Source organism: Catharus ustulatus, chromosome 1, assembly GCF_009819885.2.
Source record: "Catharus ustulatus isolate bCatUst1 chromosome 1, bCatUst1.pri.v2, whole genome shotgun sequence".
Classification (NCBI taxonomy): Eukaryota; Metazoa; Chordata; class Aves; order Passeriformes; family Turdidae; genus Catharus; species Catharus ustulatus.
In genome coordinates this window covers 96,909,814-96,933,614 of record NC_046221.1, presented here as the reverse complement: position 1 = coordinate 96,933,614, position 23,801 = coordinate 96,909,814, and the positions used below count along the sequence as shown (strand labels likewise).

General features: G+C 37.0%; 1 protein-coding gene across 1 annotated transcript in view; it reads right to left on the bottom strand.

Moving 5' to 3' along the window:
* GABBR2 (gamma-aminobutyric acid type B receptor subunit 2) overlaps nt 1–23,801 on the bottom strand; it is a 476,329-nt gene that overhangs the window by 245,037 nt on the left and 207,491 nt on the right. Inside the window, exons 4-5 of the mRNA XM_033069711.2 lie at nt 9,136–9,237; nt 4,016–4,081 (exon numbers count right to left, since the gene is read on the bottom strand). Of these exons, the coding sequence (XP_032925602.1) occupies nt 4,016–4,081; nt 9,136–9,237 (168 nt within the window). The remainder of the gene's footprint in view (nt 1–4,015; nt 4,082–9,135; nt 9,238–23,801) is intronic.

The following is a 23,801-nucleotide window of genomic DNA, read 5'->3' as shown; positions in this document are numbered from 1 at the left end:
TAGGAAGAAAATCAGCTCCTCTGAGGCTGAGCACCATGACCTTGCAGTCATTTTTCTAGTGACAGCACAGCTGATAGTATTCAGACATTTCAGTGTTTGGGTACCAGAAGACTTATTGAAAAATAATGCTTTTCAACCGCCATTTTCTCCCAGTTGATTCTGCTAAATGGAGGGGATTTTAATACTTAAAAGATACAAGTACTTGAAACACGTGGATCTTTCTTGAACTGTTTGAGTGCACATGGACCAATATTTACAAGTTCCAATTTCTAAGGGTAAGATTTTTTGGCAGACAAGAGCAAGAAGGTTTTTTACATGCCTTATACCTCCAGAGCAGCATAAAGTAGTCATACATTTTCCTTAATCTTTCTCCCATGCCCTATGCAGAATTCAAAGCCCCGAGTTGCTGTCAAGCAGCCAGGAAACTGTCATGGACAATTTTTGCCCTTGTTAAACTGAATTTTTTTGTTTTTTCTTTTCAAAAATTTCATTCTTGTTTGAATCCATAAATAAATGCTTATTTGCAACAAAGAGATTAATGTAAGAGATATTTCTTATGTGTAGTAAAAAATTATTGGCAATTTGTTGATTGTTGAAGTGCTAAGTTTTGACCAAAAGGCCTTTATTTCTATTCTAAGAAAACATCCCATTCATCCCACTGAGGTGAAAATTAATTATGAAGCTAAGACTTCCCAAAGAACTGAAATTGCTCACTGTTTTTGACACTGGTGATAAATGAACAGCTAAGCTTATTTAAATCCTTGTAGGAAGTACCTGCCAACATTCACTTCGGCTTGAACCAGTTCTGTCCTGTTTTTAAAGTTTGGTACTGAATTGTACTATCTTTTAGTCCTTTTTTTTTTTTTTTGTGTCTGTGGGTACGGGTTTTGGTCTCTTCTTCCAAATAATAAGGAATAGGAAAAGAGGAAATGATCTTAAGTTGCAATAGAGGTGGTTTAGATTGTATATCAGGACAGACTTCTTTAATGAAACGATTATCACGGATCAGGGAAGAGATTGAGTCACAGGAGGCATTCAAAATATGTGCAGATGAGGCACTCAGGGACATGGCTTAGTGGTGGACTTGACAGTGCTGGGTTAATGGCTGGACTTGATAATCTTAAAGGTCTTTTACAACCTAAAGATATATATCATCTAAAGATTTACATGATCTTATGTAAACTCCTATAGGTGTCCTGAGGAAACCTCACAGCATATGGCGTTGAATCCAGGCAGAAAAGTGAGGCAGATTTTAAAGGTTTTGCCACCTACCTAAGTCATTACAAAATAATATTTAGGATATAACCACAATCAAAAATAAAAAAAGGTCTTGAACTAGGGGAAAAGCATCTTCCTTTAACAAACTCAAAACATTTTCCTGACTGAAGTCAGTAACTCCACAAAATAAACCCAGAAAATCACAAGTGAAACCTGTCTGAAGATACACCTGGAAAAGAGGAGCTAAAAAACTTGGCATGTCTAAATTATTGTGCTTTTAGACATATATCTGTAGGAGTGCATGAGTCAACAATATATTTTATGAGTAATAACAAGCTTTCTGACATATTGTAGTGCATTAATATATAAATGACCTACTTTGAACTGCCCTCTTCTGCATTCAGTCTCCTGCTGAAACTCTCAAAAAATACATTTTAAACTAGCCCAAATACATGATATTTCAGATCTCTCCAGGCTCCAGAAAAATCCACCTTATTATTTTTGACACTAATGTACTTTAGAAGTAGCCATCACTCTTTGAACCACTCAGAGTTACACACATTTCCCATGTTCACACCAAACCGTAGACACAGAAATCTGCGGATGGCGCTTGTGTGACCGAGACATCCTGTCCTTGGAACCCTTCAGACAGCAGCAATGCAGACTAAAGGACAGCCTGTTCCTCCAAGGAATTCTAGGATTTCTTCACAGGCACATGGATTTGGAAAAAAAATTCTAGAGAAATGCAACTAGAAGTTAAGGGCAATGAGAAATGAGGTCAATCTCTTGCTAATGTTGGACTGAAAGATAATTCTGACCAGGACCCCTCTGCTGGAGAAATGCAGCCCAACCCCACGAGATCTGAGAAGGATCTGGGCTGCAGAAATACCATTCCTTCTTCCAGGAATGAAAAAAAAAATAGGAGATTATCTCTGTCAATCCAATTTAAATGGCAGTACAAAAAGATCTGTATACAAAGACCTATCAGAGATGAGAAGAATGAAAAATAGAATAACATTTTCAATTTCCTTTTGGATGAGAACAGATTTTTTTCCTTCCAAATATACTATACAATCCCCTTTCCAAATTTTGCCACCAACTGGGACAGCTGCTGAGTAAGAGCCAAATTGCATCTCAGGCACATGTATCGCTCAGATTTTGAACTTCCGCCTTTCCTCTGTTTCCAAGGACAGGTAATTGTCTCACTAAGTGAGCACTAAAAAACACCCTTGGAAATTTAGATGCTGCCATTATTGCTTTTCCATTATATTTGCTGTGTGCTTGGATTAATCTAACTATTTAGACTAATAATTCAATACTTAGGCCACTAAAATCTTTCTCTCTGGGATTTTTTTTTTCAGGTCGATACAAGTACAGTAATTTCACGATTATGAGCCACACCTGATTATAAGCCGCACATCCAGGTGTCGGCAATTGTCTTGGGTTACAATACAGAGTGTGATAAAAGGTATCTATTCTATCACCATCTGTTGAGAGTGGGGGCAGTGATCCTTATCTCCGCAGGAGATATTATCTGCCAATTGGCCATCCACTGAAACCAGGCAGGGCATTGTTCTTTCTTTTCACAACCCATCCTTCCTCCAGTGAGTAATTTTCTGCTAATGGCCCATTGAGTCCCACCGTGTGACTGAAACTGGATTTCTCCACATCACCACTGGACCTCCGGAGGGAAACTGCACCTTCTACAGGAGCACTGCTCCAACTGAATCACATCTGTCACTGCAGGAGGATGCAGCCACCATTTAATGGGACTGCTACCAACACTCTGCCTGACAGGGTGTCAGGTTGTACTCTGACTTTGTCAGGGTTTGGAGTTTGTTTCTTTGTAGTACTGTATTTCTATTTTAATTTCCCTAGAAAAGAACTGTTATTCCTAATTCCCATATTTTTGTCTGAAAGCCCCTTGATTTCAAAATTATAATAATTTGGAGGGAGGGGGTTTGCATTCTCCATTTCAAAGAGAAGCTCCTGCCTTTCTCAGCAGACACCTGTCCTCCAAACTAAAACAGCAACTATTCGTTCTTTATCCATTTATAAGCCGCACCTGATTATAAACTGCACTTAGGGTTCGGACCAAAATTTTAGTCAAAATGATGCGGCTTATAATAGTGAAATTACTGTATAGATCCACATTTTAATCCTGCTACTTTTAATGGCAATAAAACAGTGGATAAGTTTGCAGAACATTCGCACAAATAAATGGTGAGGATAGGGAATTTTATGTTTGCTAGTCTTACTGTTAATATTTTAAAAACTTTATTTTTTACGGGCTAATATTTGCTTTCATGTAATACATGTAAAAGATACAGCAGTCAGATGGGAATGACAACTGTACAATTAATAACATTTTCAGTAGCAGAAATTATTAATGTTGCTGAGTTAGGATGTACAGGGACTGGCTTAAATTTCTTATTCTTTAAAAGCAAAATCCATACACACAGACTTTATCACCAGAACACAGCTCTTGGACAAGTCTCAAATCTTGCATTTCTCTGTCTATCTGCAAGTATTTTCTTGGATCTGATGTGAAGAGCAATGCTCAAATTTGATTTGGCAAAATTAAAAGTTAACCATGCAGTCTATGCCTAAATTCCACTGAAGTCAAGTACAAAGTGTTTTACTGAAAGAGAAATGGAACTAAGCATGTGTAACCTCTCTTTAGGATATAAACCTTCACAGAGCTGAACTCCATGAAGAAATGTTTATGCTCAAGTTGCTTTTTATTCAAATGCAGCATGTTCTTTAGTCTGACATGCAATTAAATATATTTACTTACACAGCAGAAGACTTTCACAGCCATCTCCTCATCAAACTGGCCAAGGATTATCCGAACATCATTACCCTGCAGATTGAATAAAAACGTGGCAGTTAAACACAGTCTCAGGTTCCAGAAACCGTTTGGTCATTCAGATCATGCAGGGAGTTAGCACAGATTACAGCTGCAGACAGAATTAATACGGAACTATTTCACCCTCTTTAACTTCAAGAACTTAAAGTACTGCAAAAGGAAAAAAAAACACTGAGGTGTAGAAAATTATTAGGCAATAGTACTAATGAGAGTAAAAATGATACTACAGTCAAATATTAGTATTCAATAACATTAAAATATCAAATATTCTTTTGCTTCCTTGGAATGTTTCTTCCACAATTTTGCATATTAGAAAAAGTTGAAGACACAAACTTATCACTGTCTGAAATAAAACTGTAAAATTAAGAAATGAGATTTGTGAGATCAAATGCCTTGATACTATGCCTGCCTGTGTAATTTTTAAAGGTTTTACTCATACAACATCTTCTCCTCACTATAAAGCATTATCAACTCCCTCTCTACTCCCTTCCACCTCCACACATTAAAAAAAATCATCGCAGTTTAAGAAACTATGACTGAAGTCCAAAGACAATTTTACTTTCATACTTAGAAACATTAAGAGAGTCTTTCTTAAATTCAGGAGCATACGCAGGAAAACATTTCGCCAGGAACAGGACTAACCTCTTCCTAACATAAAATATTACTTCTAATATCCACAAAGCACACTTTTATGACTTCACATTACCTTTTCTTTCACACAATGACAGAGTTCTCTGCAAAAGCTTGAGCAAATCAAATTTTTCATTTCTTTCATATAAGACCTGTTTAGAATTACTAATAGCTCTTTCCCTCTCCAAGGAAAAAACAAACATATGATTCAATATTATTTTAGTGGCAAAAAAATATTAAGTTTTAATTAAATAAATTTGTCAAAGATTTCTAGCTCAGATAATTTCACTGTTTATTTCCTGTTCAGCAAAAAGTATTATGATGGACAGTGCAGTAAGATATTAGAATGCCTCTGTAATTAAATGCATGACAACGATATCACTCAGCATGGTTTAAATCAGAAATAATGTAATATGCTTTGCTCATTCAGAACCTGTGCATTTTCAGTAAGCCTGCTTCCCTTCATTTTTATATTTAGCCACATGATAAAGTAATGTAAATCTTTTTCAAGTGGATTATATTCTTTATAAACAAATCTAACAAGGTTACATGAAACTAAACAAACAAATTACACAAATTACTGCAATAGTATTACAGTTTTTGTAAGGACAATAAACAGATTTAGGAATTATGCACAAAAACCATCACCTTGTCTACTATTACTTTTTTCGCATAAAAAAAAAAGTTGTTCTTGGAACCTCAGCTCTGAGTCACTTGACTGCTCTGAACATAAAAATGCAGATTTAATATTTGGAAAAAAGATTAGAAGAGTTTGATTAAAAAACAAATGGCACAGTACCTAATAATTAAACTTAAAATTGAAGAAATTTCTTTCCACTTTATAACATGATGAGAAGCAATTAAACAAACAAACCAACCAACAAACAAAATATGTAAACTGTGTGGCTTCATAAATAATAGTCCCAGAGTACACATGCAGCAATGCTGCCCACTGGCTGTGTGACAACACTCAGACTGAAGTCATAGTGTCTGTGGTGTGTGGTTTCATGCCTTAAGATTTTGCTTCCACCTGATTATCATGTGATTTAGCACCCATGTAACCAAGGAACTGTGTGTCAGAACACATGTAATTTAGGAGCTAATTAAGGAAAGTCTATACAACAGCTCTTCCTCTTTCATGCACACAGTCTTCCTCTGTAAAGTGACACACTTCTCAGTCAGCCTCTTCGTCCTGAGCTCCACTTTCTGTATCCCCTTCCATATTTTTCACAAACTTGTTCTTGAAGAATTCAAGATTGCAAGTAAGCCTAGATTCATTGGATGCCGGGCTTGGTTCCATCCCACATAAGAGACACTGAAGTTTCAAATTCAAGCAACTGCATTTAGCTCAAGTCCTTTGCAGAGGTTTTATCCGTATCAGAGCTGGGTCCATGTCAGCGCTCATGGGTAAAAATCCACATTACAGACATGCAGACAATCCACATGCAGAGAGATACAACAGATGCTTACTGGGCATAACTTTTTTACCCCTTCATTCATACAGTTAACCAGCATGATTTCCTTGCAAGGATGTACTACTCCTATACTACTCCTTGCAGAATGATGTGAGTTAATAAGGTGGAACTTCCTCATAAAGATCAAAGAAATCACCCACTGGATCCCAGCAAGTGTCAAGTCTCTTTTTCAGAGAGCTGTAAATTGCTGCATGGAGTTAAAACTTATTTGACAGAAGGGGTTTTAATTCATGGAACTAGGCAGGTGATCTACAAGATGATTAAAAACATCCCAGGGGGAAGGCAACTCCCAAAACTGCACTTACATAAAAAGACCAATGTTTAGACTGTTTGCCAGATGGTGAGCTGTCATATTTACTCTTCCCAGAAATTACAGTAGCAATATCAGCATTTAAGCTTTGCCCCTCAGTAAGAAATACATATGTTCCCATATGGACTTAAGTTCAAACAAGAAAATGAAGAACAGTTACATTTCATTTACCCACAGTTGTGGCAAACCCTGCATAAAAACATGTTTTATAAAATAAGACTATAGCACAGCCTCTAAAATAATTACTCTTTTTCTCCCTTCTTTCTTTCACATAGGTGAGGATATTTTTGGCTACTAAATATAAAACATCTTTGGAATCACCAGGAGCTGAGTAATATAAACCCTGAAGAAAGTGAGGATCAACATATCTGAGATGCTCTACTGAGGGAGGAAGAACAACTTGTCTCCTTCACTGCCGTTTCTAACAGCCTCAAACACGAGACACTCTTTAGCCTTTTCAGAGTTCTTGAGTGATGCATATTATGCTGGAATAGGCAGCTATTTTTTCCAGCCTTCAGAGCTTCTCTTCTTTGATCAGATTTTAATCTGTCTCATTTCTAATGAATAACACCACAATGTTGTATTATATAGCTTTCCAGAGAAGGATTGCTACAATATCTCATCTGCCAGGAAAAGTCAATGTCTTGGCAGGCTCTTTATGAGACACCTAAATTGAATAGCTCAGATACTCTGTCTTATTCTCCACCATGTATCTGACAGTCAAGAGGTTATCAATAAATCTACAAAAACCTGGGTAACTTTGACAACGGAGGTAGACACATGTTCTGCCTTCTAAATGCTTGGATGTCCACTTGAAGGACTATAGATAAGCCTCTGACCTTAGCTATGGAATTGCTGATGGTGAAGGTGAACTAGAGGACATCAACTTCCATCATCATAACATGATGGCAATTCTTTTGTCCACATGTAAGATATGAAAAAGTTGGAAGCAGAAGTGCTATTGCTCTTACAACTTGTCTGTGAATGCTTAGAATTTTCAAGCATTTACATGGATGTACAAATGCATCCCTTTCTCTGAACACAAAAATGGGATTTAAAGATATCCTTAAGCTTAAATTTATCTTTTAACTGTGCAGTCAATGCAGGAGAAACTAAGGTGTTACTGAGAGGAATATAAAATATATATATGCAAATCATACCAGATTTTTCTGCTTCCCATTCCATATTCATCAATTTCATTAATTTAAATGTGTTTGTGAAAATAAGAGGTATTTCAGGTAAGCATATATCAGTTTACCTATATGAGGTTTACATGTTGAAGAAAAGAAGAACATTTTTAGAATTGTTTAGCTAAATTCTGTGTCTAACATGTACCTAACAGCAAGTAACCTTATATTTCTGTAAAGAAAGAGCAATTTTCTGGATAATTACTTATTTGTTATTTAAATTTGTTTTGAAAAAGAAATCAAGAGATAACAAGTATACTGTTAGTTCAGTCTTCTGGTGTTCCCTGCAAAGCAACCCAGTGTGTTGTTGACGCAGAGGAAAGCAAGAATCACATTGCTTCTTCTGACTTCCAGCCTAAAGATCCATGCCTAATATGCATTTTTTTTCTTGTTATTACACCAATGCTAGCCAAAAATATGGACTTTACTGTAACCTAACATCTCTTCAACTCAGACGGGTTTCCAGACAGGAAATGCAAACTGGCTTAGACTGGGAAAACACAAATGGCTTTCCACAAACGTAATCTTTACCTATTAATACCTTAAACATTCAGTCTTGAATCTCTAGGTGGTGGAAATAATAAAGCACACTTTGTTTATCATGCTCCTGAACCTTTTCAGCTTCAGTAGTGACCTAGCATTAAACAGGTCAATACTCTTGCTTTAATTTCATTTTTTTTAAACATCATTTAAGTTTTTTTGTAACCTGTTTTACACATATTTAAGTGTTTTCAGGATTGTGGCTTTCATTGTGTGCCATACGTACTTGATGCCAGAAACAAGTTGATCTTCACTACTTAAAAGTGTTTTCTCCTGCTGTTCAATCATTTTTTTCATGTTCCTGTGCAATTTCAGAGTCATATCTCCTGTGTCTAGTTTATTGCTGGTTTCACTGCATGGTAATGCTAAAATATAGTTTTAATTTTATGAAATGGTAGAAGTCTAATAACTCAGAATAATAAGAGATGGATGGGAAATTATTATCCTACCAAATTTGTTTTTCTTTCTTTTTTTCCTTGTGATTCATTTGAAATCATGCAGATGATGTTAGCAAATAATTCAATTTAAAATGTGTAATGGAGTTAATGGAAAGAGGCTCAATATTCTTTCTACATGATAATTCACCTTAAAGGGGTTCTGGTTCCAAACCTCAAGAGTTTTCACATTTATATCACTATGACTGGGGCTTTAAGTGCAAACATTAAGCCAGCAACAACTTCCTTTATTTAGTATCACTATTGGGAACTATTAAAAATATTTACTATACACATAGACGACCTACATTAACTTAAGAAGGACTAAGCCCTCAAATTGCCATTTTTTATATTGTTATGCAATGTAATGTAGTAATACATCGTTGTAACACAAATTTTGTTTCCTTACTCCTCTTCATAAGGAAAAAAATAAATCACCACTTTCTCTTTTTCATCAAACAGCAACACATACCTTAAGTTTCTTTACACTTGTGCAGGGATCATTGGAAAAACTCTCAGTATCTGAAATCTCGATGTCTTCGCCATAAAGGACACCAGTCAGATCATTCCTCACCTGTCACAAGACAGAAAAAGGCAAATGAGTGAACCAAGAGCCAGTGAGAAGGAAGCAGATGGGCTGCATTTATATCTGTAATGACAAGCAATGATCTTGACAATGATATATGCACCCACATAGTTTTTTCCATTTCACCCAAGATGTGATCAAGGTGTTACTCCTCTATGACCACCATCTTCTATCAATAGCTGTACCACATAAAGGACTTTACTGTGGCAAAAAAAAAGTTCACACACAGCCTCACAAACTGGACTCCAACTTTGTGTCATGGGGATGGCCAATTCTGCATTTCCAGCGCTGTAGGGATCAGAAACTTTGTTGTAGCCAAAGTGATGTATGAGACAGTATCAATGGAAAAGACTCATCAAGGGAACTCAGACATTCTCAAGTACTTATTTCAGGTGGTCCTATCATGAATAAGCAGAGCTTAGCTTATATCACTTAGGGACTAAGCCTAATAAACCCCACTGTGCCCTACTCCTCTCTAAGACCACTCATCACACCATGGTGCAGCAAGAGGTATAATTGGCTTGAAGGAGGCACATTCATGTACTAGAATATTTTTTTCACCTATTCAATAGTGGCAAGACTGTCCTCTTTGAGCTACCTAATAGCACAAATAGCCAGATAACATACAAAGCAATCTGGTTTTCTGATTTAGGGTTTTTCCCATTTAACTACTCCAAGGTTTTCTGTCTTAACACTGCTGGTTTTCCTCCAGCCACATGATTGCAAAGCCAGTTTCACATTACTATTCCTAATAGATAAGCAAAAATAATTTTAGTCTGCAACATGATTACTGACTGAAATGAAGAGAGTGGCACACCAATTTTAAGTTAATAGAATTAAGATCACATAAATTGCAGTGATTGTCTATTTAATTTGTTTGTAATAACAGAAATAGGAGAAGCAAATCAGTGTACAACAGGTATTCCACATGCAAACACAGAAAAGAGAGGATGGAAGATATGTGATATTAAATCGGAGAATTTAGAAGCCTATGTGTTATATGCAGATACTTTCTGATGACTCTCTGTATGGGTCATTTCCTGACAATCATCACTACGCCAACTGCCTCAATTACTTCTTTCATGGCCTCTATGTCATCTTATCCCCTTTAGTCATGCCTTAAAATTATTGACACATTTTTTTCTTTAGAATCTTTTACAATTATTAGAAAAAATGGACATATAAGTAACTTTTTTATTAAAAATTGTTTTATCTTAGAGAAGCAAGTCAGAATGGTCAGCCTGCCAAGATCTGAGTTACATCCTTTATCCTTCTGTGAGTTCTTTAAACTCATTCTGTGAAAACATGTTCACAAAAAGTGATCAGTAGTGACTTCTTTTTCTGCTTTTATATCAGTAAAACTGAATTATTGTTATTTTAGCTCCAGCGATGCCATTAACTGCTCCTTGCAACAGAGGTCTTTCTCGATAGAAAGAAAATATTTTTCTTGAAACAAACCATCAGTGATAACAGAAGAAAACAAACCTCTCTTGATCATAGTTTAGCCAATGTCCAAAATCCTTCTACCTAGTGTAAGAGAACACTAGAACTATCATTTGCTACTGACAAAAATAGCATTTTTCTTACTTAGTATCGATGTATTTTCCAAAGGAATACAACTTGTCATATTCTTCTACCCAATACTGTCCTACATTCTTCTGTATGACAAGAATTTTTCAGTTTCATATTTGCCTTTCTGATATTTTCTGAACAATTCTAGTCAGCCTTTAAATCAATGAAAGACTAGATTAACATTACTCAGCTAAACTGAGCAGAAAACAGCTGATTTGCCCAATACTGTCTCGTCAAATTAGACCATTATTAACATAAGAATAATGACAAAAAAAAACACACATTAAATAATGTTAATACTTATGGATAGACTTCAGTGGTGGGCACAAGGCTGATGATTATAAAAATTATACCTCAGACAGTCTACTGACTTGTTAGGATTCCATCCCTTTAGAACTTGAGGAATTAAATTGAGTATGTTTGGGGGTTTTTTTGAGCAGTGCTTATTTAAATTCAGCCACTGAGAAATTTCTCTGACATCTCCCCTGACTCATCTGCTAGAAGCAAAGTATCTGTGGCTTTCAGAGCTCCTAGACTTTTCATTTATCTACTGATTAATCTCCCAAAAGACACAACTTACTAGATTTTGTGCCAAAGAAGCTGAAAACCTTTTCTCTTTGCTGCTGCAAGCAGGTATTTGCTGTTTTCCAGATGCGTCTGTTGTGGAGATTTTGCCAAAAGAAAGGTGATTCTTTCCCATTATCCCAACAAGATATTAGCATCTTTGTAAGAATTTACAAGGTTTTTCTAAAAGATGTTTCCCTCTCAATGCTCTGACATGTGTCTGATGTATCATCTTGTGTCCCTAGTCTGGGAGCATTTTTACTATATTTTCCAATTTTTACTTCCTATTTCCATACTTTTTCCACACCAACCTCAGGTTCCTTTCTTCCTTTATAAGTACTCTAAATATATCACAGAATGGAAGCTTGTGGTCTTCTTTCTACAGAGGTTCTTCACTTCTTTCAGATGAATGTAAGAACAGAATCCTCTGATTTGGATTCAGGTCGAAAGTCAGTCACCTCCACTTCTAGAGCTGCCAATCCAGATGCAAACATTCCTATTTTGGATGAAATTTGTGAAGCTGAGAACACCAAATGCTGCATGTTTTGTTTTAGCAGATGCTTGCAGTCCTGGGAAGCTTATCGCCAGCAGTTTTAGTACAAGCAGTTTCAGAGCTCAGCAGCAACCGTTTCATCCCAACAACTCCAAGTAAAGAGAACCATAAACTACTGAGTTTCTGTTTTTTTGTTGTGTAAATAGGATAATTTCAACTTTCAGAAAATGCTGTAGAAAGTGGCAACAAAACTGCATTAAGTTTTTTTTTCCTTAGCACAGATGCTAAGGAAATTTTGCACCGACTATAACACAAAAGCAGTGTAATTACGGGCGGTTTTAGACCCTTGTTAACAATTTAAAGAAAGCTGTAGCTCTATATCTGTTTATATCAACTTTACATACTTTAAAGATAGTAATATTTCATTTTCCCAAAACAGGAAGTACCAGCCCTGATCATCAATAAACCTGAAAATTTTCATAAACCCCTGTGAAAGACATTTTGGCACTGTTCTTTTGCCTGCAAAACTAGATAAAATCAGTGTTTGACCATACTACATATTTAATCTGTGCGGTCAGCTGCAAAAATTACTGGGCTGCAAATATGTTTACTCAAGAGCAACTTTCAAAAAATGAAGGATTTGTAAGCTATGTGCTTTTGCAGGAAGAAAAGGATGGCCCTTCTGCTTTAGGCAAAAGAGGGGATGGGATGCAAGAGAAATGGTTTTTCTCTCTCATTCTGCCAGAGCTGCTCTTTGATTCAACTCCAATGACTGAAATAAAGGTTTTAAAGTTTGCTACCAAGTTAGGTTGTACATTTTTTCTTGTGAAATGGATGGTAGCAACACTTGCCTACCTCATAGCTCTCATATTGAGAGGTGAACAACAAAGTCCCTCACCCTGCACCTGTGAAAGCGGAAATACAGGGATTTTGAGGAATAAAGAAGTTGCACTGCAAAGGAAGACCTTTTAATTTCTTGAATGTCTAGCAAATTGAGAGAGTAGCTAGAATAAATAGCTGGGCTGTAAAAAATGGTGAGGCTTGTGGAGATAAAACTGCAACACACTTGTGGTCTGTACCAGAAAGAATGCATGTAGCTTTAAGGAAAGGAAGAAAATGTTGAGGAGCAGCATGGTCTAGCTCCCTAAGGAAGAGGGGTGCAAGAGCAATAGCAATAGCACAGCTCCCAGGGGGACCTCATCAGCAGCAACCCAGCAAGGGGAGCAGCACAGGCTTGCACAGAACAGCCAGTTTCAGCCATAAGGTGACACCTCCATGCAAGTTCATGGTAATAAGGCCCAGTGTAAAGCTGGGAAGTCAATTTTCAAGTCTGGAACAGGATAAGGTTTGGTAAAAATAACTAGGGTCAGACAGAACCCATATTGCTGTGCAGATCCACACCAAAATGACAGGACTGGGGATAAGCTGACAGGGTCCCTGCCAGGCATAGCTGTGATGAAGAGAATGAGAAACCAGCACCCCACAGCATCATGAGGGCATGGACTGATGGCACTGAGTCGAGCTGAAATGGGGTCAGGGACAGGGAATGGATTGGGGGGTGGGGTGGGGTTGCAGCCCTGGGGGGCTACACAGTGGCAGAAAGGGCTTTTGGTGCTCTCAGAGCCCAGACAGTGAATTTTAGTTGTTTTTCACTTCCTACATGAAATCTGTGTGATGATTCTCTGTGTAAAATATATAAATGACCCTGTCCCTCACAAGGATACAAAAGTTGCACATATAGTGATTTTATTTTAGGAGAGATGAGACTGCTCACTTCAGTGAGGTTATTACTGCAAGCACCTTGTGACCTTTAGTAAATACTTAGCATCCATTTGACCACTGTATTTCATTTTTTGCAAGTTAATGTTATTTGTTTTTTTCTGATAAAAGTAGTAAAGAAAGGTGATATTCCTGATGGACTGTCAATCTAGCGATATTAGTTTGGATTTAGGGGTCTCCACAGACCAACATTTCAAACTAGGTTTCAAATTATACGTTTAAAGGCACAGTTCACACAGTTAATCCTAATGCTGCCAGTTACAAAATGAATTTAATAATTTTTAGATTAATCATACTACTTTGCTTTTAATAGATATTTCTGATGACCTTTTGGTTCACTAAAGCTGCATGTAAGTACAGCAAGCTAAATCCTTGTCGTTCAGGGTAGTCTAATCCCACCAGATGTTGATCATAAGAGATGCCTAACAAATGAGAACTGGTCTGACCAGATGGATTACACTGTCAGATATTTTACTAAGATTTCCTGTTCTCTGGAATATACAGTGCAATTTAAAATGTTATACTATAGGAGTTTCAGTACAGACATATAAATATATGTGTTCAAACAAGTGTTTGAATGATAAGAAAAAATTTCCTCATTACATGGACAAAATGTAAATTGTGAGTAATTGCATAGGACAGATTACAATTTTTGGGATTAGTAAAGATAGAGGTCTCACCATGTATGATGTGTTACAAGCAAACATAATTAACCCTATTTCCATTCCAATGGAACACATTACTCACATCATTTGGGACTACAAAAATGAAACAGGTGGTAGAACCTTATTTGAAGCAGAGAGACAATACAAAAAATAAAAGATGAAGCAAAAATACACCAAGAGGTAATAGTAAAATATTATTTTGGCTTGTAGGAAAGAGTTTCATTTAGAGGAAAACTAAACAAATAAATATGTTTTATTGTGTAAAGGAGAAATGAAATCAGAACTGCAATCGATTTCCTTTTCTGTTAAAAAGAAGTCAGATATTTTTTAAAGTACCATGTTTATGGTTTTCATTGTGACAAGAAGGGAAGAAGGAACCCTGGAATACAGGATTTTCACTGTAAACTGCCTTAGTACTGGCCCTCACAGAAAAAATACAGTAACTTCACGATTACAAGCCACACTGATTATAAGCCATATGTCTGGGTGTCGGCAACATTTCGTTTTTTGTCCATAAATAAGCCACACTGGATTATTAGCTGCACTTTCGTTCGCAGCAAGGATCCGTGTGCAACTTTCACAAAGTTGCCAATTAGTAGAAGAATCGCGGGATCACGGGGTTTACTGGCTTGGTTCGGGGCCATGTGGCCTCGGCCCGCTTGGAGCTGCCAACGGGGCCAAGTGAGCCAGCTCAGCCGGGCCGCTCCACGGGGCCACTCGGGGCCGGTCGCCACTGCCGACGGGCTCACTCGCCCCCGCCTGCACCTCCGGCGTCGGGCGGGCTGGCCCTGGCCCGGCGCTGTCAGTCCCACTGCTGCTCTGTGTTTGCTCCCCCCGACCCAGGACCCGGCGCTGCTGGCCCTGCCCCCGCTGGGTGGGCTGGCCCTGGCCCGGCACCGGTCCCGCCACTGCCATGTTTGCTTCCCCCGGCCTGGCGCTGCCCGCCTGGCCCCCTCCGCATTTGCTTCCCCCGGCCCAGTGCTGCTCACCGGGGCCGGGTGAGCTTGGCTCGGGGCTGCTGCTGGCTCGCATTTCCGGTTGGCAAATTTCAGAATTTTTTATCACAAATTAGCCACTCCGGATTACAAGTAGCACTCCAGGTTCGGACCAAAACTTTAGTCAAAATTGGTGCGGCTTATAATCATGAAATTACTGTACCACTTTTTTCATCGAAGTAGAATAATAGTAGCTGGGTCTAACCTGAAAACGAATGCAATCGATATTAGTCTCATCTACAAGAAACACCCGCATGTTTCAGACTGAATCTTTCAGACTAGAGTAATAATAACACTGCTAATGATATTTTTGTTTTATTTGTATAGTAACTACACATTCCAGTAAAAAATGTTAATTATCCTCCTTTCTGCCTGGAATGGCAGTATGGTAAATGTGGTTTCACATAAAACCTATATCTGTGTGACTATCAAACAGATCATACCTGCTTAAAAATAAACTTCTATGAAATCACTTACAAAAGGCTCTAATTTCCTCCTAAATTTTCTAAAGGAAGAAAGGAATTTCTTTACCTTTCTTTTGTTTTTTGATCACAGAAGTAAAACATAATCAGGAACTCAGATGTCAAATCTACTAGTTGTGTGCAAAAATAATTGATAGGCATGTAGGGTTCTTCTGGTAGGGGAGAAGTTAGTCAGGGGGCTTTAGGCTTACCTACAAACAGTTAAAGTTAGAAGGTGATTTCTCTTCAATAGAGATAAAAAATACATTTTATGTTTTTATTTAAAAAATCAATCCATCTTTTCAAGAGGTGGATCAGTTGCTATGAGGTGTTTGAAGAAACCAGCATATGACAGTGAAATAAAAATTTAGTTAGGAAAAAACCCCAGGGATCTGTGCTATAACAAAGTATCAAAAGGTTAAGTTCCACTTAATCTACAGGCATGTTAAAAACATGCACATAATGTTCAGCAGGAATTTGAGCAGTCTGAAAAAACAAGCTCTCTTCACTAAGACTGGACACTAAGACAAGTTAAAACAAAACTGAGTTGTACAGCAGAGAGAGGAAAGGCATGGTACATTCCTTACAGGAAAAAAAATACATAATGCATTGCCAAGCCAGAAAGGATCTCAGAGATAATAGGCAAGGATTGAAAGTAATGATATATTCTATAACAAATAACGTCAGTTCACATGAGGAGTTAAGGAGCACTGATGAACAAAAATGAAAAAGAAAATACACACAAAATATACTCCTGATTCCTTCAATGTGTGATACCATCTACAAAACTGAGGATAAAGTGATTTCTGATGGCTTCCAGGGAAATAAGACAACCATCCTTCCACAAGTTTATCATACATGACTTGTAGAGAAAGTAAAATAAAATTAAAGGGTCTGAAGGTTGCAATATTATACAACAGTAATTTTCATGTCATGTATTATGAAAGTAAATAGGGACCATATTGAGAATAGATTATTCAATAATTTATAAACCGATGCCAGAAGTGCAAGTAAATAAGTGAGAATTTAAAAATGCTTGTTTATTACAGCAAGGCAATGCAATAGGACTACTGAAGTTGGTGCAAGTATTCAAGTAACTGGGAGTGCTGAAATAGTCAATATTTTATTTGGAGGGAATGTGGAGGCAGACAAGTGGAGGTGCCCTATATTATTATGTGTTGAGTGCAATCAGAGCATCAAATGAAAAATATAGAATACACCTGCATCTTTTACTGGGAAAGTAAATTTCACAGGGTTTAAATGTAAGTCTAGAGAAAAAAATACTTAAATAATTTTTTAAAAATTTAAATAAATTTAAACTCCCTAGAATACATAGTAAGGCTGCTTTATGTTGGTGAATTTAGTCTAACCTAGGAAATAAGAATAGAACAAGAGGGAAAGTCTTGTGGTACCATAGAAATAAAGAATGAATCACAACTTAGAAAAAGATAATTAATTTCTTTTGAAGGACACACTAACCACCATCCTCAAACCCACTTCTGTATTAGTCTACACACAGCAAAAACTGTTCAACTACAGAACCAAAAATTAGGCACTCAAGATCTGACTATATTATTCAAGGTGGGCAATGTATAGTAGTTAATAATTCTTACATACATACACATTTCAAACACATTGATTACACTCAGGAAGAGCCCATTTACTAAAATAATTCTGAACAGAATTACTTGAGAGGGATAATTCAAACAAGCATGAAGGATAATTAAATATTGCTTAAGAAAATGTTATCACTGCTAAAATTATAGTATTAAAATTACATAAGGAAGCACCTTTATGTAAAATCCTCCTTGAGCACACAGAATGAAAGTATCCTACCATTTATACATTTGAAGTCTCTAAATCCATGATGGATAAAATATTTTTTATTCCAACACTAACTAGGAAGTGTGTTACACGCATATTGCCAAAGTTAAATAAATGAGCATTTCTAAGGAATGAGTCATCTCATCAATAAATAGATGTCTAAAACAGGTGAGATTAATTACACCCTGGAAGAACCTCTCTCCTTTCTCCATCAACTATAAATGGAGCTCAGAGGTCTCTGAGATACTGACAGGTGAACTCTAGCTGAATTCCAGGTCTCAAAATCTAAGCCTGTCTCAAAATGGCGTTTCAGTAGCACTGCCATCCACTGAAACCTAAAAGTCTCAAAGATCCCTTACCATAATAAAAGGTTCTCAGGGCAAGATCAGAGGAGTGAGCTGCCTTCCTGCATCCCTTCTCAATCTGTCCACCCCATTGCTGAGGTTGAAGACACAGGGTCTTATTCCACTTCTTGGCTGGTAGAGTAAGTTTGTCCAAACTATGGGTTTGCGAAAAACTTCAAAATCCTTGTGTATTGGAATTTTTTCCATTCAGAAAACCTGGACCAAGTTTGAAGTTTTGCCATGCACTCAGCTCCTCACTAATGGTTTAATTGCATCAGACTCAGCGGGCTATGCCAGCACTTATGAAAACCTCTGTATCCAGGAGTAAGTCTTGTTATCAACTGAAAGCTATGAATACAAGCCTCAGTGGGAAACTAAAAAAGGAAGAAACATTTACCTAATATAAAAACTGGATGACATTTTGATGAAAGGAAGATTATAGAACCTGTGAGGATAGAGATCACAAGGAATTATTACATTATTTCAGAAGTCCTCCAAAATAGCAATTCATATTCCTCAGACCTCCTAAATGTGGAAAGGTCAGCAACATCAAGTTCAGATTTAATTCTGTTTGGTGCTGAACTAAGGGAATACTTGCCCTCCTGGCAACACACTGGGGTATTTGGGCTTTAGGCATTTTAGGAGTACAGGGATAGGTTTGTTTAAAATTTGTGAACAGTTCAATAAAGCTTTTAGTTAACTTATTTTCCACTGCTCCAAGCATCCTTGTTTAGATCAACTCTGTAAAAAAAAAAAAAACTGCAATTTTTAAGTCTCTATTTCTTCTTTTAGATGAAAAGCAGAAAACAGACACCATTTCAAGGATCCAAGGTCATCATATTACAATGATAATGCTGTTATAAATATACAAGAAAATTTTACCATATGAACCATGTTTCAGCCCTTCAGTTCCTTCTTTGTGGAAAAATACATGAGAAGTTACCTTCTATCTTTTCTGACTCAGAGAGGTTCTACTACATTAGAGAACTAAATTGGATACTAACTGGAGTGATATTTCTCAGCAGAGACAAGCAATGAAGAGATTTTAGAAAAAAATATTCTCTTTCTCTCTACTGTCTTTCATTTACATTCAAAGGACTTTTTTAACTTGCACACGTGTATTAAACTGAGCCATCCTTTTCCGTTTCCTTAAGACTGAGATTCTGTAGCATATTGTACTAAGTACTGTAACTTCAATCCATTATGAAACTAAAGTCAGAAGATAAAATGAAGATACATGAGACTAAAGTACTATTGCATTTCTGAGTTTTATGTATTGAAATTTCCTACTACTGTTTTGTTTTCAAAAATAATTTTTTAGAGCCTTTGAAGTGGAAACAATTGCTCACTTATTAATTTTTTGTTGTCTCAGATGGTCACTAATATCATTCCTGTGATCACCAGGATTATTATCTGAGGAAACAATGGGTTTAAAAACCCAAATGGCCACCTTCTCTACATGCAAGTACTGCTGATCTGATTGCTCTGTCAAAATGCTTCAGCATTGTCTCTCTGTGAAGACACCATATTAGCTTTATTCATAATTTATATTTATTTATAATGCAGAATACCAAAATAGTTTCACAAATATTTGTGAAGCACTATTTAAAATTTTTTTTTTTACATTTTTTCTCTCTATGGAATGCAGAAAATCATTAGCGATGCAGATCCAAAGAAGGACTGTGAATCTGGCTATAACTGTTGGCATCAAGAGTCTGCACTCACCCACCTGTAATGGAGAAACTGAGGAGTAATGAAACCTTGAACAACTAAGATGCTGTCAACATATCAGGAAAATCTCTGATCTCCCTGCTTGCAAGGTCACAAGAAGGCTGAAATTCACAATCTTAGTTATGGCAGCCTTCACAATGGGAACAACATCCTTCCCCTTGGATTTTCTTGAAGCACTCTAGATTTCAAAAATCCAGACATACTATCTCACAGGCTAGCTGAAAGGCTACATAACTTAGGGGGAAAAGATCATCCTCAAATACCAACCATGCTTAAATTTACAGAAAGGACTTCTGTAAATTCCATCTGCAAATCCCAACTGATGCCCACATTCTGCTAACTTAGGAGTTACTACATTCAGATTTATGTAGCACATGACTTCGTAGAGTAAGCTAAGCATTCTGGTAAGAATACTTGAAGTTCAATTTTTTTGTCATTTGATGCTGCAAGAAGTCTCAAACGGCCAAAGATAGCTAGTATTTTTTTTGTTGTTGTTGTTGTTTGGGAAATCTATTTTTTAGTGCAGTAAACCTCTGACAAGGTGATTACATGCTTCACCTGTAGGAGGAAGCAGCAGTCTAGCAGGAGCTGTATGGTTGTAATTGTTGTAGGAAACTTTGTAGGAAATGCTTCCTAAAGAAATGTCTAAAAAAAAGAGATGATCCTGGAAAATGTCAGAAATGCATAAAATGCATATAGAGTGGATCACACTCAAAATTAATGGTATCTAAAATTTAGTTGCATTTAGATTACCCATGAGCTCAGGTAGAAAGGATAAACCTAAAAGTAAAGCTTGAAAATTCAAAATTAACAAAAGACAAGGCATACTATTTCAACTACTTAAATGTATTTTGAAAAGCTGCCCTGTACTTGACACAATAGCCAACAGTGATTTCTAGGAAGCACACAGAGTTGACCCTGTCTCTTATATGCAGCAGCAAGCTGAAGTTCAAGGCTGCTTCAGTGATTGCAACAGAATGTTGCTAAAAGTCTGCCACAGAAAAAATAATGGATGTTTAAATGACACTCTCTGGCATAAGGCAAGCTACAGTAGTTCATATCACCTGGGGAGAAGAAAGTTACAGACTAAACTACAATTTCTCCTTCTAATCTCTCTGCCTCCTACCTCTTTCCCCTAAAAACTGATAATGGCACTATCATCTTTTACATCAATGATTTTTCCAAAATCATCATGAGAGACATGACTATCCTCTGCTAAAGGCTTTGGAGAGCAACCACCTCTGTTAAAAAAAAACAAACAAGTTAAAAATTGATTGATTTCATAACCACATTTTTGTTTGGAAAGCAAAAATTTAGATAAACAAGGTAGTTAATAGCTCAGTTAACGCATTCCAGTTAATGTAATCAATTCGCACGTGCTAAGTGAATTAAGTTCACTTTTTAATCAAAGTTAGTCAGGTAAAGCAAGCTGTTGCTATTAGAGTTTTTATCCTGTTTTCTAGGACTACTAGATGATCAGACTTTATTTTGGAATTTGGGGATGATCCCTTGGTACTCCAAGATTAAAGAAAATACAGTAACATATAAATACGTTTTTTAATAATGAAGAAAACCTTGCAGCAACATTTCCTGCAATGGTGTATGACTGTTATTTCACACTTTATTTACTTCAGAATCCTCAGAAGGACACCATATGGTGGTGATAATTTACTGTACTTGAGTGTCTCAGTTTGATTCACATACTTCCTCCACTGAGATTTCAATTGTTGGCTGAAGCTGTACTGCAGTTACCTGTGAAAAGTCTTTCTAGAAAAGAGATTTTTCTCTGGCTCTTGTACATCTCTTTTTGAAACCTTTAATGCCTTTGTTAATTGCTCTTTCTCTTTGACAGACTTTATGTTCTGAGATTTCTTCCTTGCAGTCTCTTTTCCTGAAACTTCTTAAATCAAAATAGTTTCTTGTATGTCTCATATCAAGTCCTTTCTAAATAAGTTCTGCACATTATTTTGTATTATTCCCAATGGGATTCTGAATAGGCCTTGCGCTGAATCTTCGCAGATTGTCTTAAGCAGCCTTTTGGGGGTTGCACTTATTCTTACAGAAATGTAGTTTTAAAAAAACCACAACATGGTGGCATCGTTTCATTTCATTGACTTTACATTCTCTTTTTCTGCAGAATCCTCCAGAATCACATTAATACAAGCTGTTTGGTTTAAGAAAGTAATGCCAATTTTATCCCTGACTAGAAAATCTAAAATAATGTATACAGTCTATCAGTGCTGTCTGAGAGGAAGTCCTTAATTCAGTATAGAAACCAGAAAAAAAAACCTTCCAGGTAAGAATTCCGCGCGAGAATTACTTGAAGTGCTTTATTCTACAAATTAAAGAATCAGTTTCAATCTGTGTCTTTGGGACACTTGTTTGCAGCTTCAAGTGGTAAAAATCATGTCTTTTTGTATGGACTTTATATGGATCTCTTTGACCATATGTCCTAATTCTCTTTAGTGTTGCTGTCCTTCTCTTCTTAACCTTATGGATTGTGTCTGGAATTCAAAGAAAATCTGGAATCAGACTTCTATATCCCCGAAAGACCTAACAACAATCTGGTATGAAAAAATGTTTGGTACCTTCATAAGCATATAAACTGTTTTGTTTTATCCCTCTTAGGAAGGAGAGTATACATGTACCACCATTATGGGTTTCACATTTGAATTCAATGGAATTTAATAGTCTCCCTCAAAATAACTTCTATCTATTTATGAGTTTTAAAAAAATTCCATGCCATTCGTTATATGTTTTGAATTGGTCTGAAGGATAATGCCTATTTAACATTAAAAAGCCTAAAATCAAACTGTAACATTAATTGCCTGTAAAATTAATCTTTCCTCCTTTAAACAAGAAAGAGACGTAGAAGCACAGGGATCAGTCCCATTGTCCATAGAAGCGAACTCTGTTTTGGCAAGAAGAAGCTATACTAGACTGGGAGTTAGGAGAAATACATTAATTTTGTTTTGATTATGTTCTCTTTCTTTAAATAACATTTCTGCTAAAGCTCTGCAGACATGTTTGAATTTACACTTGTGGATCCTGCAATCTGAATAGGTCATTAAATTTCCATCTATTTATTTCTTTCAGTGCCAGAAAACTTTGGTGAATATTATCTAGGAGTGCAGGTGTTACTAGAGCATTTAGGAAACTGACCATTCATTACTGATTTGTGTGAAAAAAAATGTTTAAATAGCAATCCATTGACATGGAACCATATTTTCCTCCACATTACATGAAAACATTGAAGTAAGCAAAGTATCATCTACTACTGATATTTGGGTCTAGAATCATATATTAGGGAAAGGAGAACAGGAATCCTCCCTCTTTCTCTCCCCGCCCTGATTCCCTATTGTTACCAGATGATGTGATACTCTTAAGTATAGTCCTAAAGGAGAGGAGAAACAGAGGAAGCAAGAATATCTTATGATGTGCTGCATCTCTTAGTTTTCAGTCATTTCTCCAACCTGCTATATAATAGATTCTAATACATTAAGTTTCAACTGTGAAAGGTGTTGTTTCTGTAAGATTAACCACATCAGTAGCACCCTGCAGTACTTAGCTCAGCTCCTGCTTCTTTGCTGCAGGAGTTTACCAATGACTGATGCACCCAAGGAATTTCACACATGTTCCTAGTTCTGCAACCCTCTGGAACACACTTTTTGTGCACCAGCTGCTCCATTAGTGGTTACACTTACACAGTTTTTCATAAAACATGACCCTTATTATTACTGCTAAAAATGTACCTTCTGCAGTACATATTTCCTTCAATGGCTCACAGAGAAGTACAGTAAATTCACGAATACAAGCCGCACTGAGTATAAGCCGCATCGCCAGGTGTTGGCAAACATTTTGTTCTTTGTCCATACACAAGCCGCACCCGAGTATAAGCCGCTCTGTGTTCGCAGCGAGGACCCGCGTGCAACAAAGTTGCCAAATAGTAACAGAATCGCAGCAGGGCGGGGTTTACTGGCTCAGCTCGGGCCATGAGGGCTCGGGGCTGCCGACAGGGCTGGGTGGCCCAGCTCGGTACTGCCACTCGGTGGCAGGGGGGACACAGAGCCCTGCGGTGGCCATGGGAGCCGGGGATGGAGCACCCCGAGCCGCAGGGCCAAGCA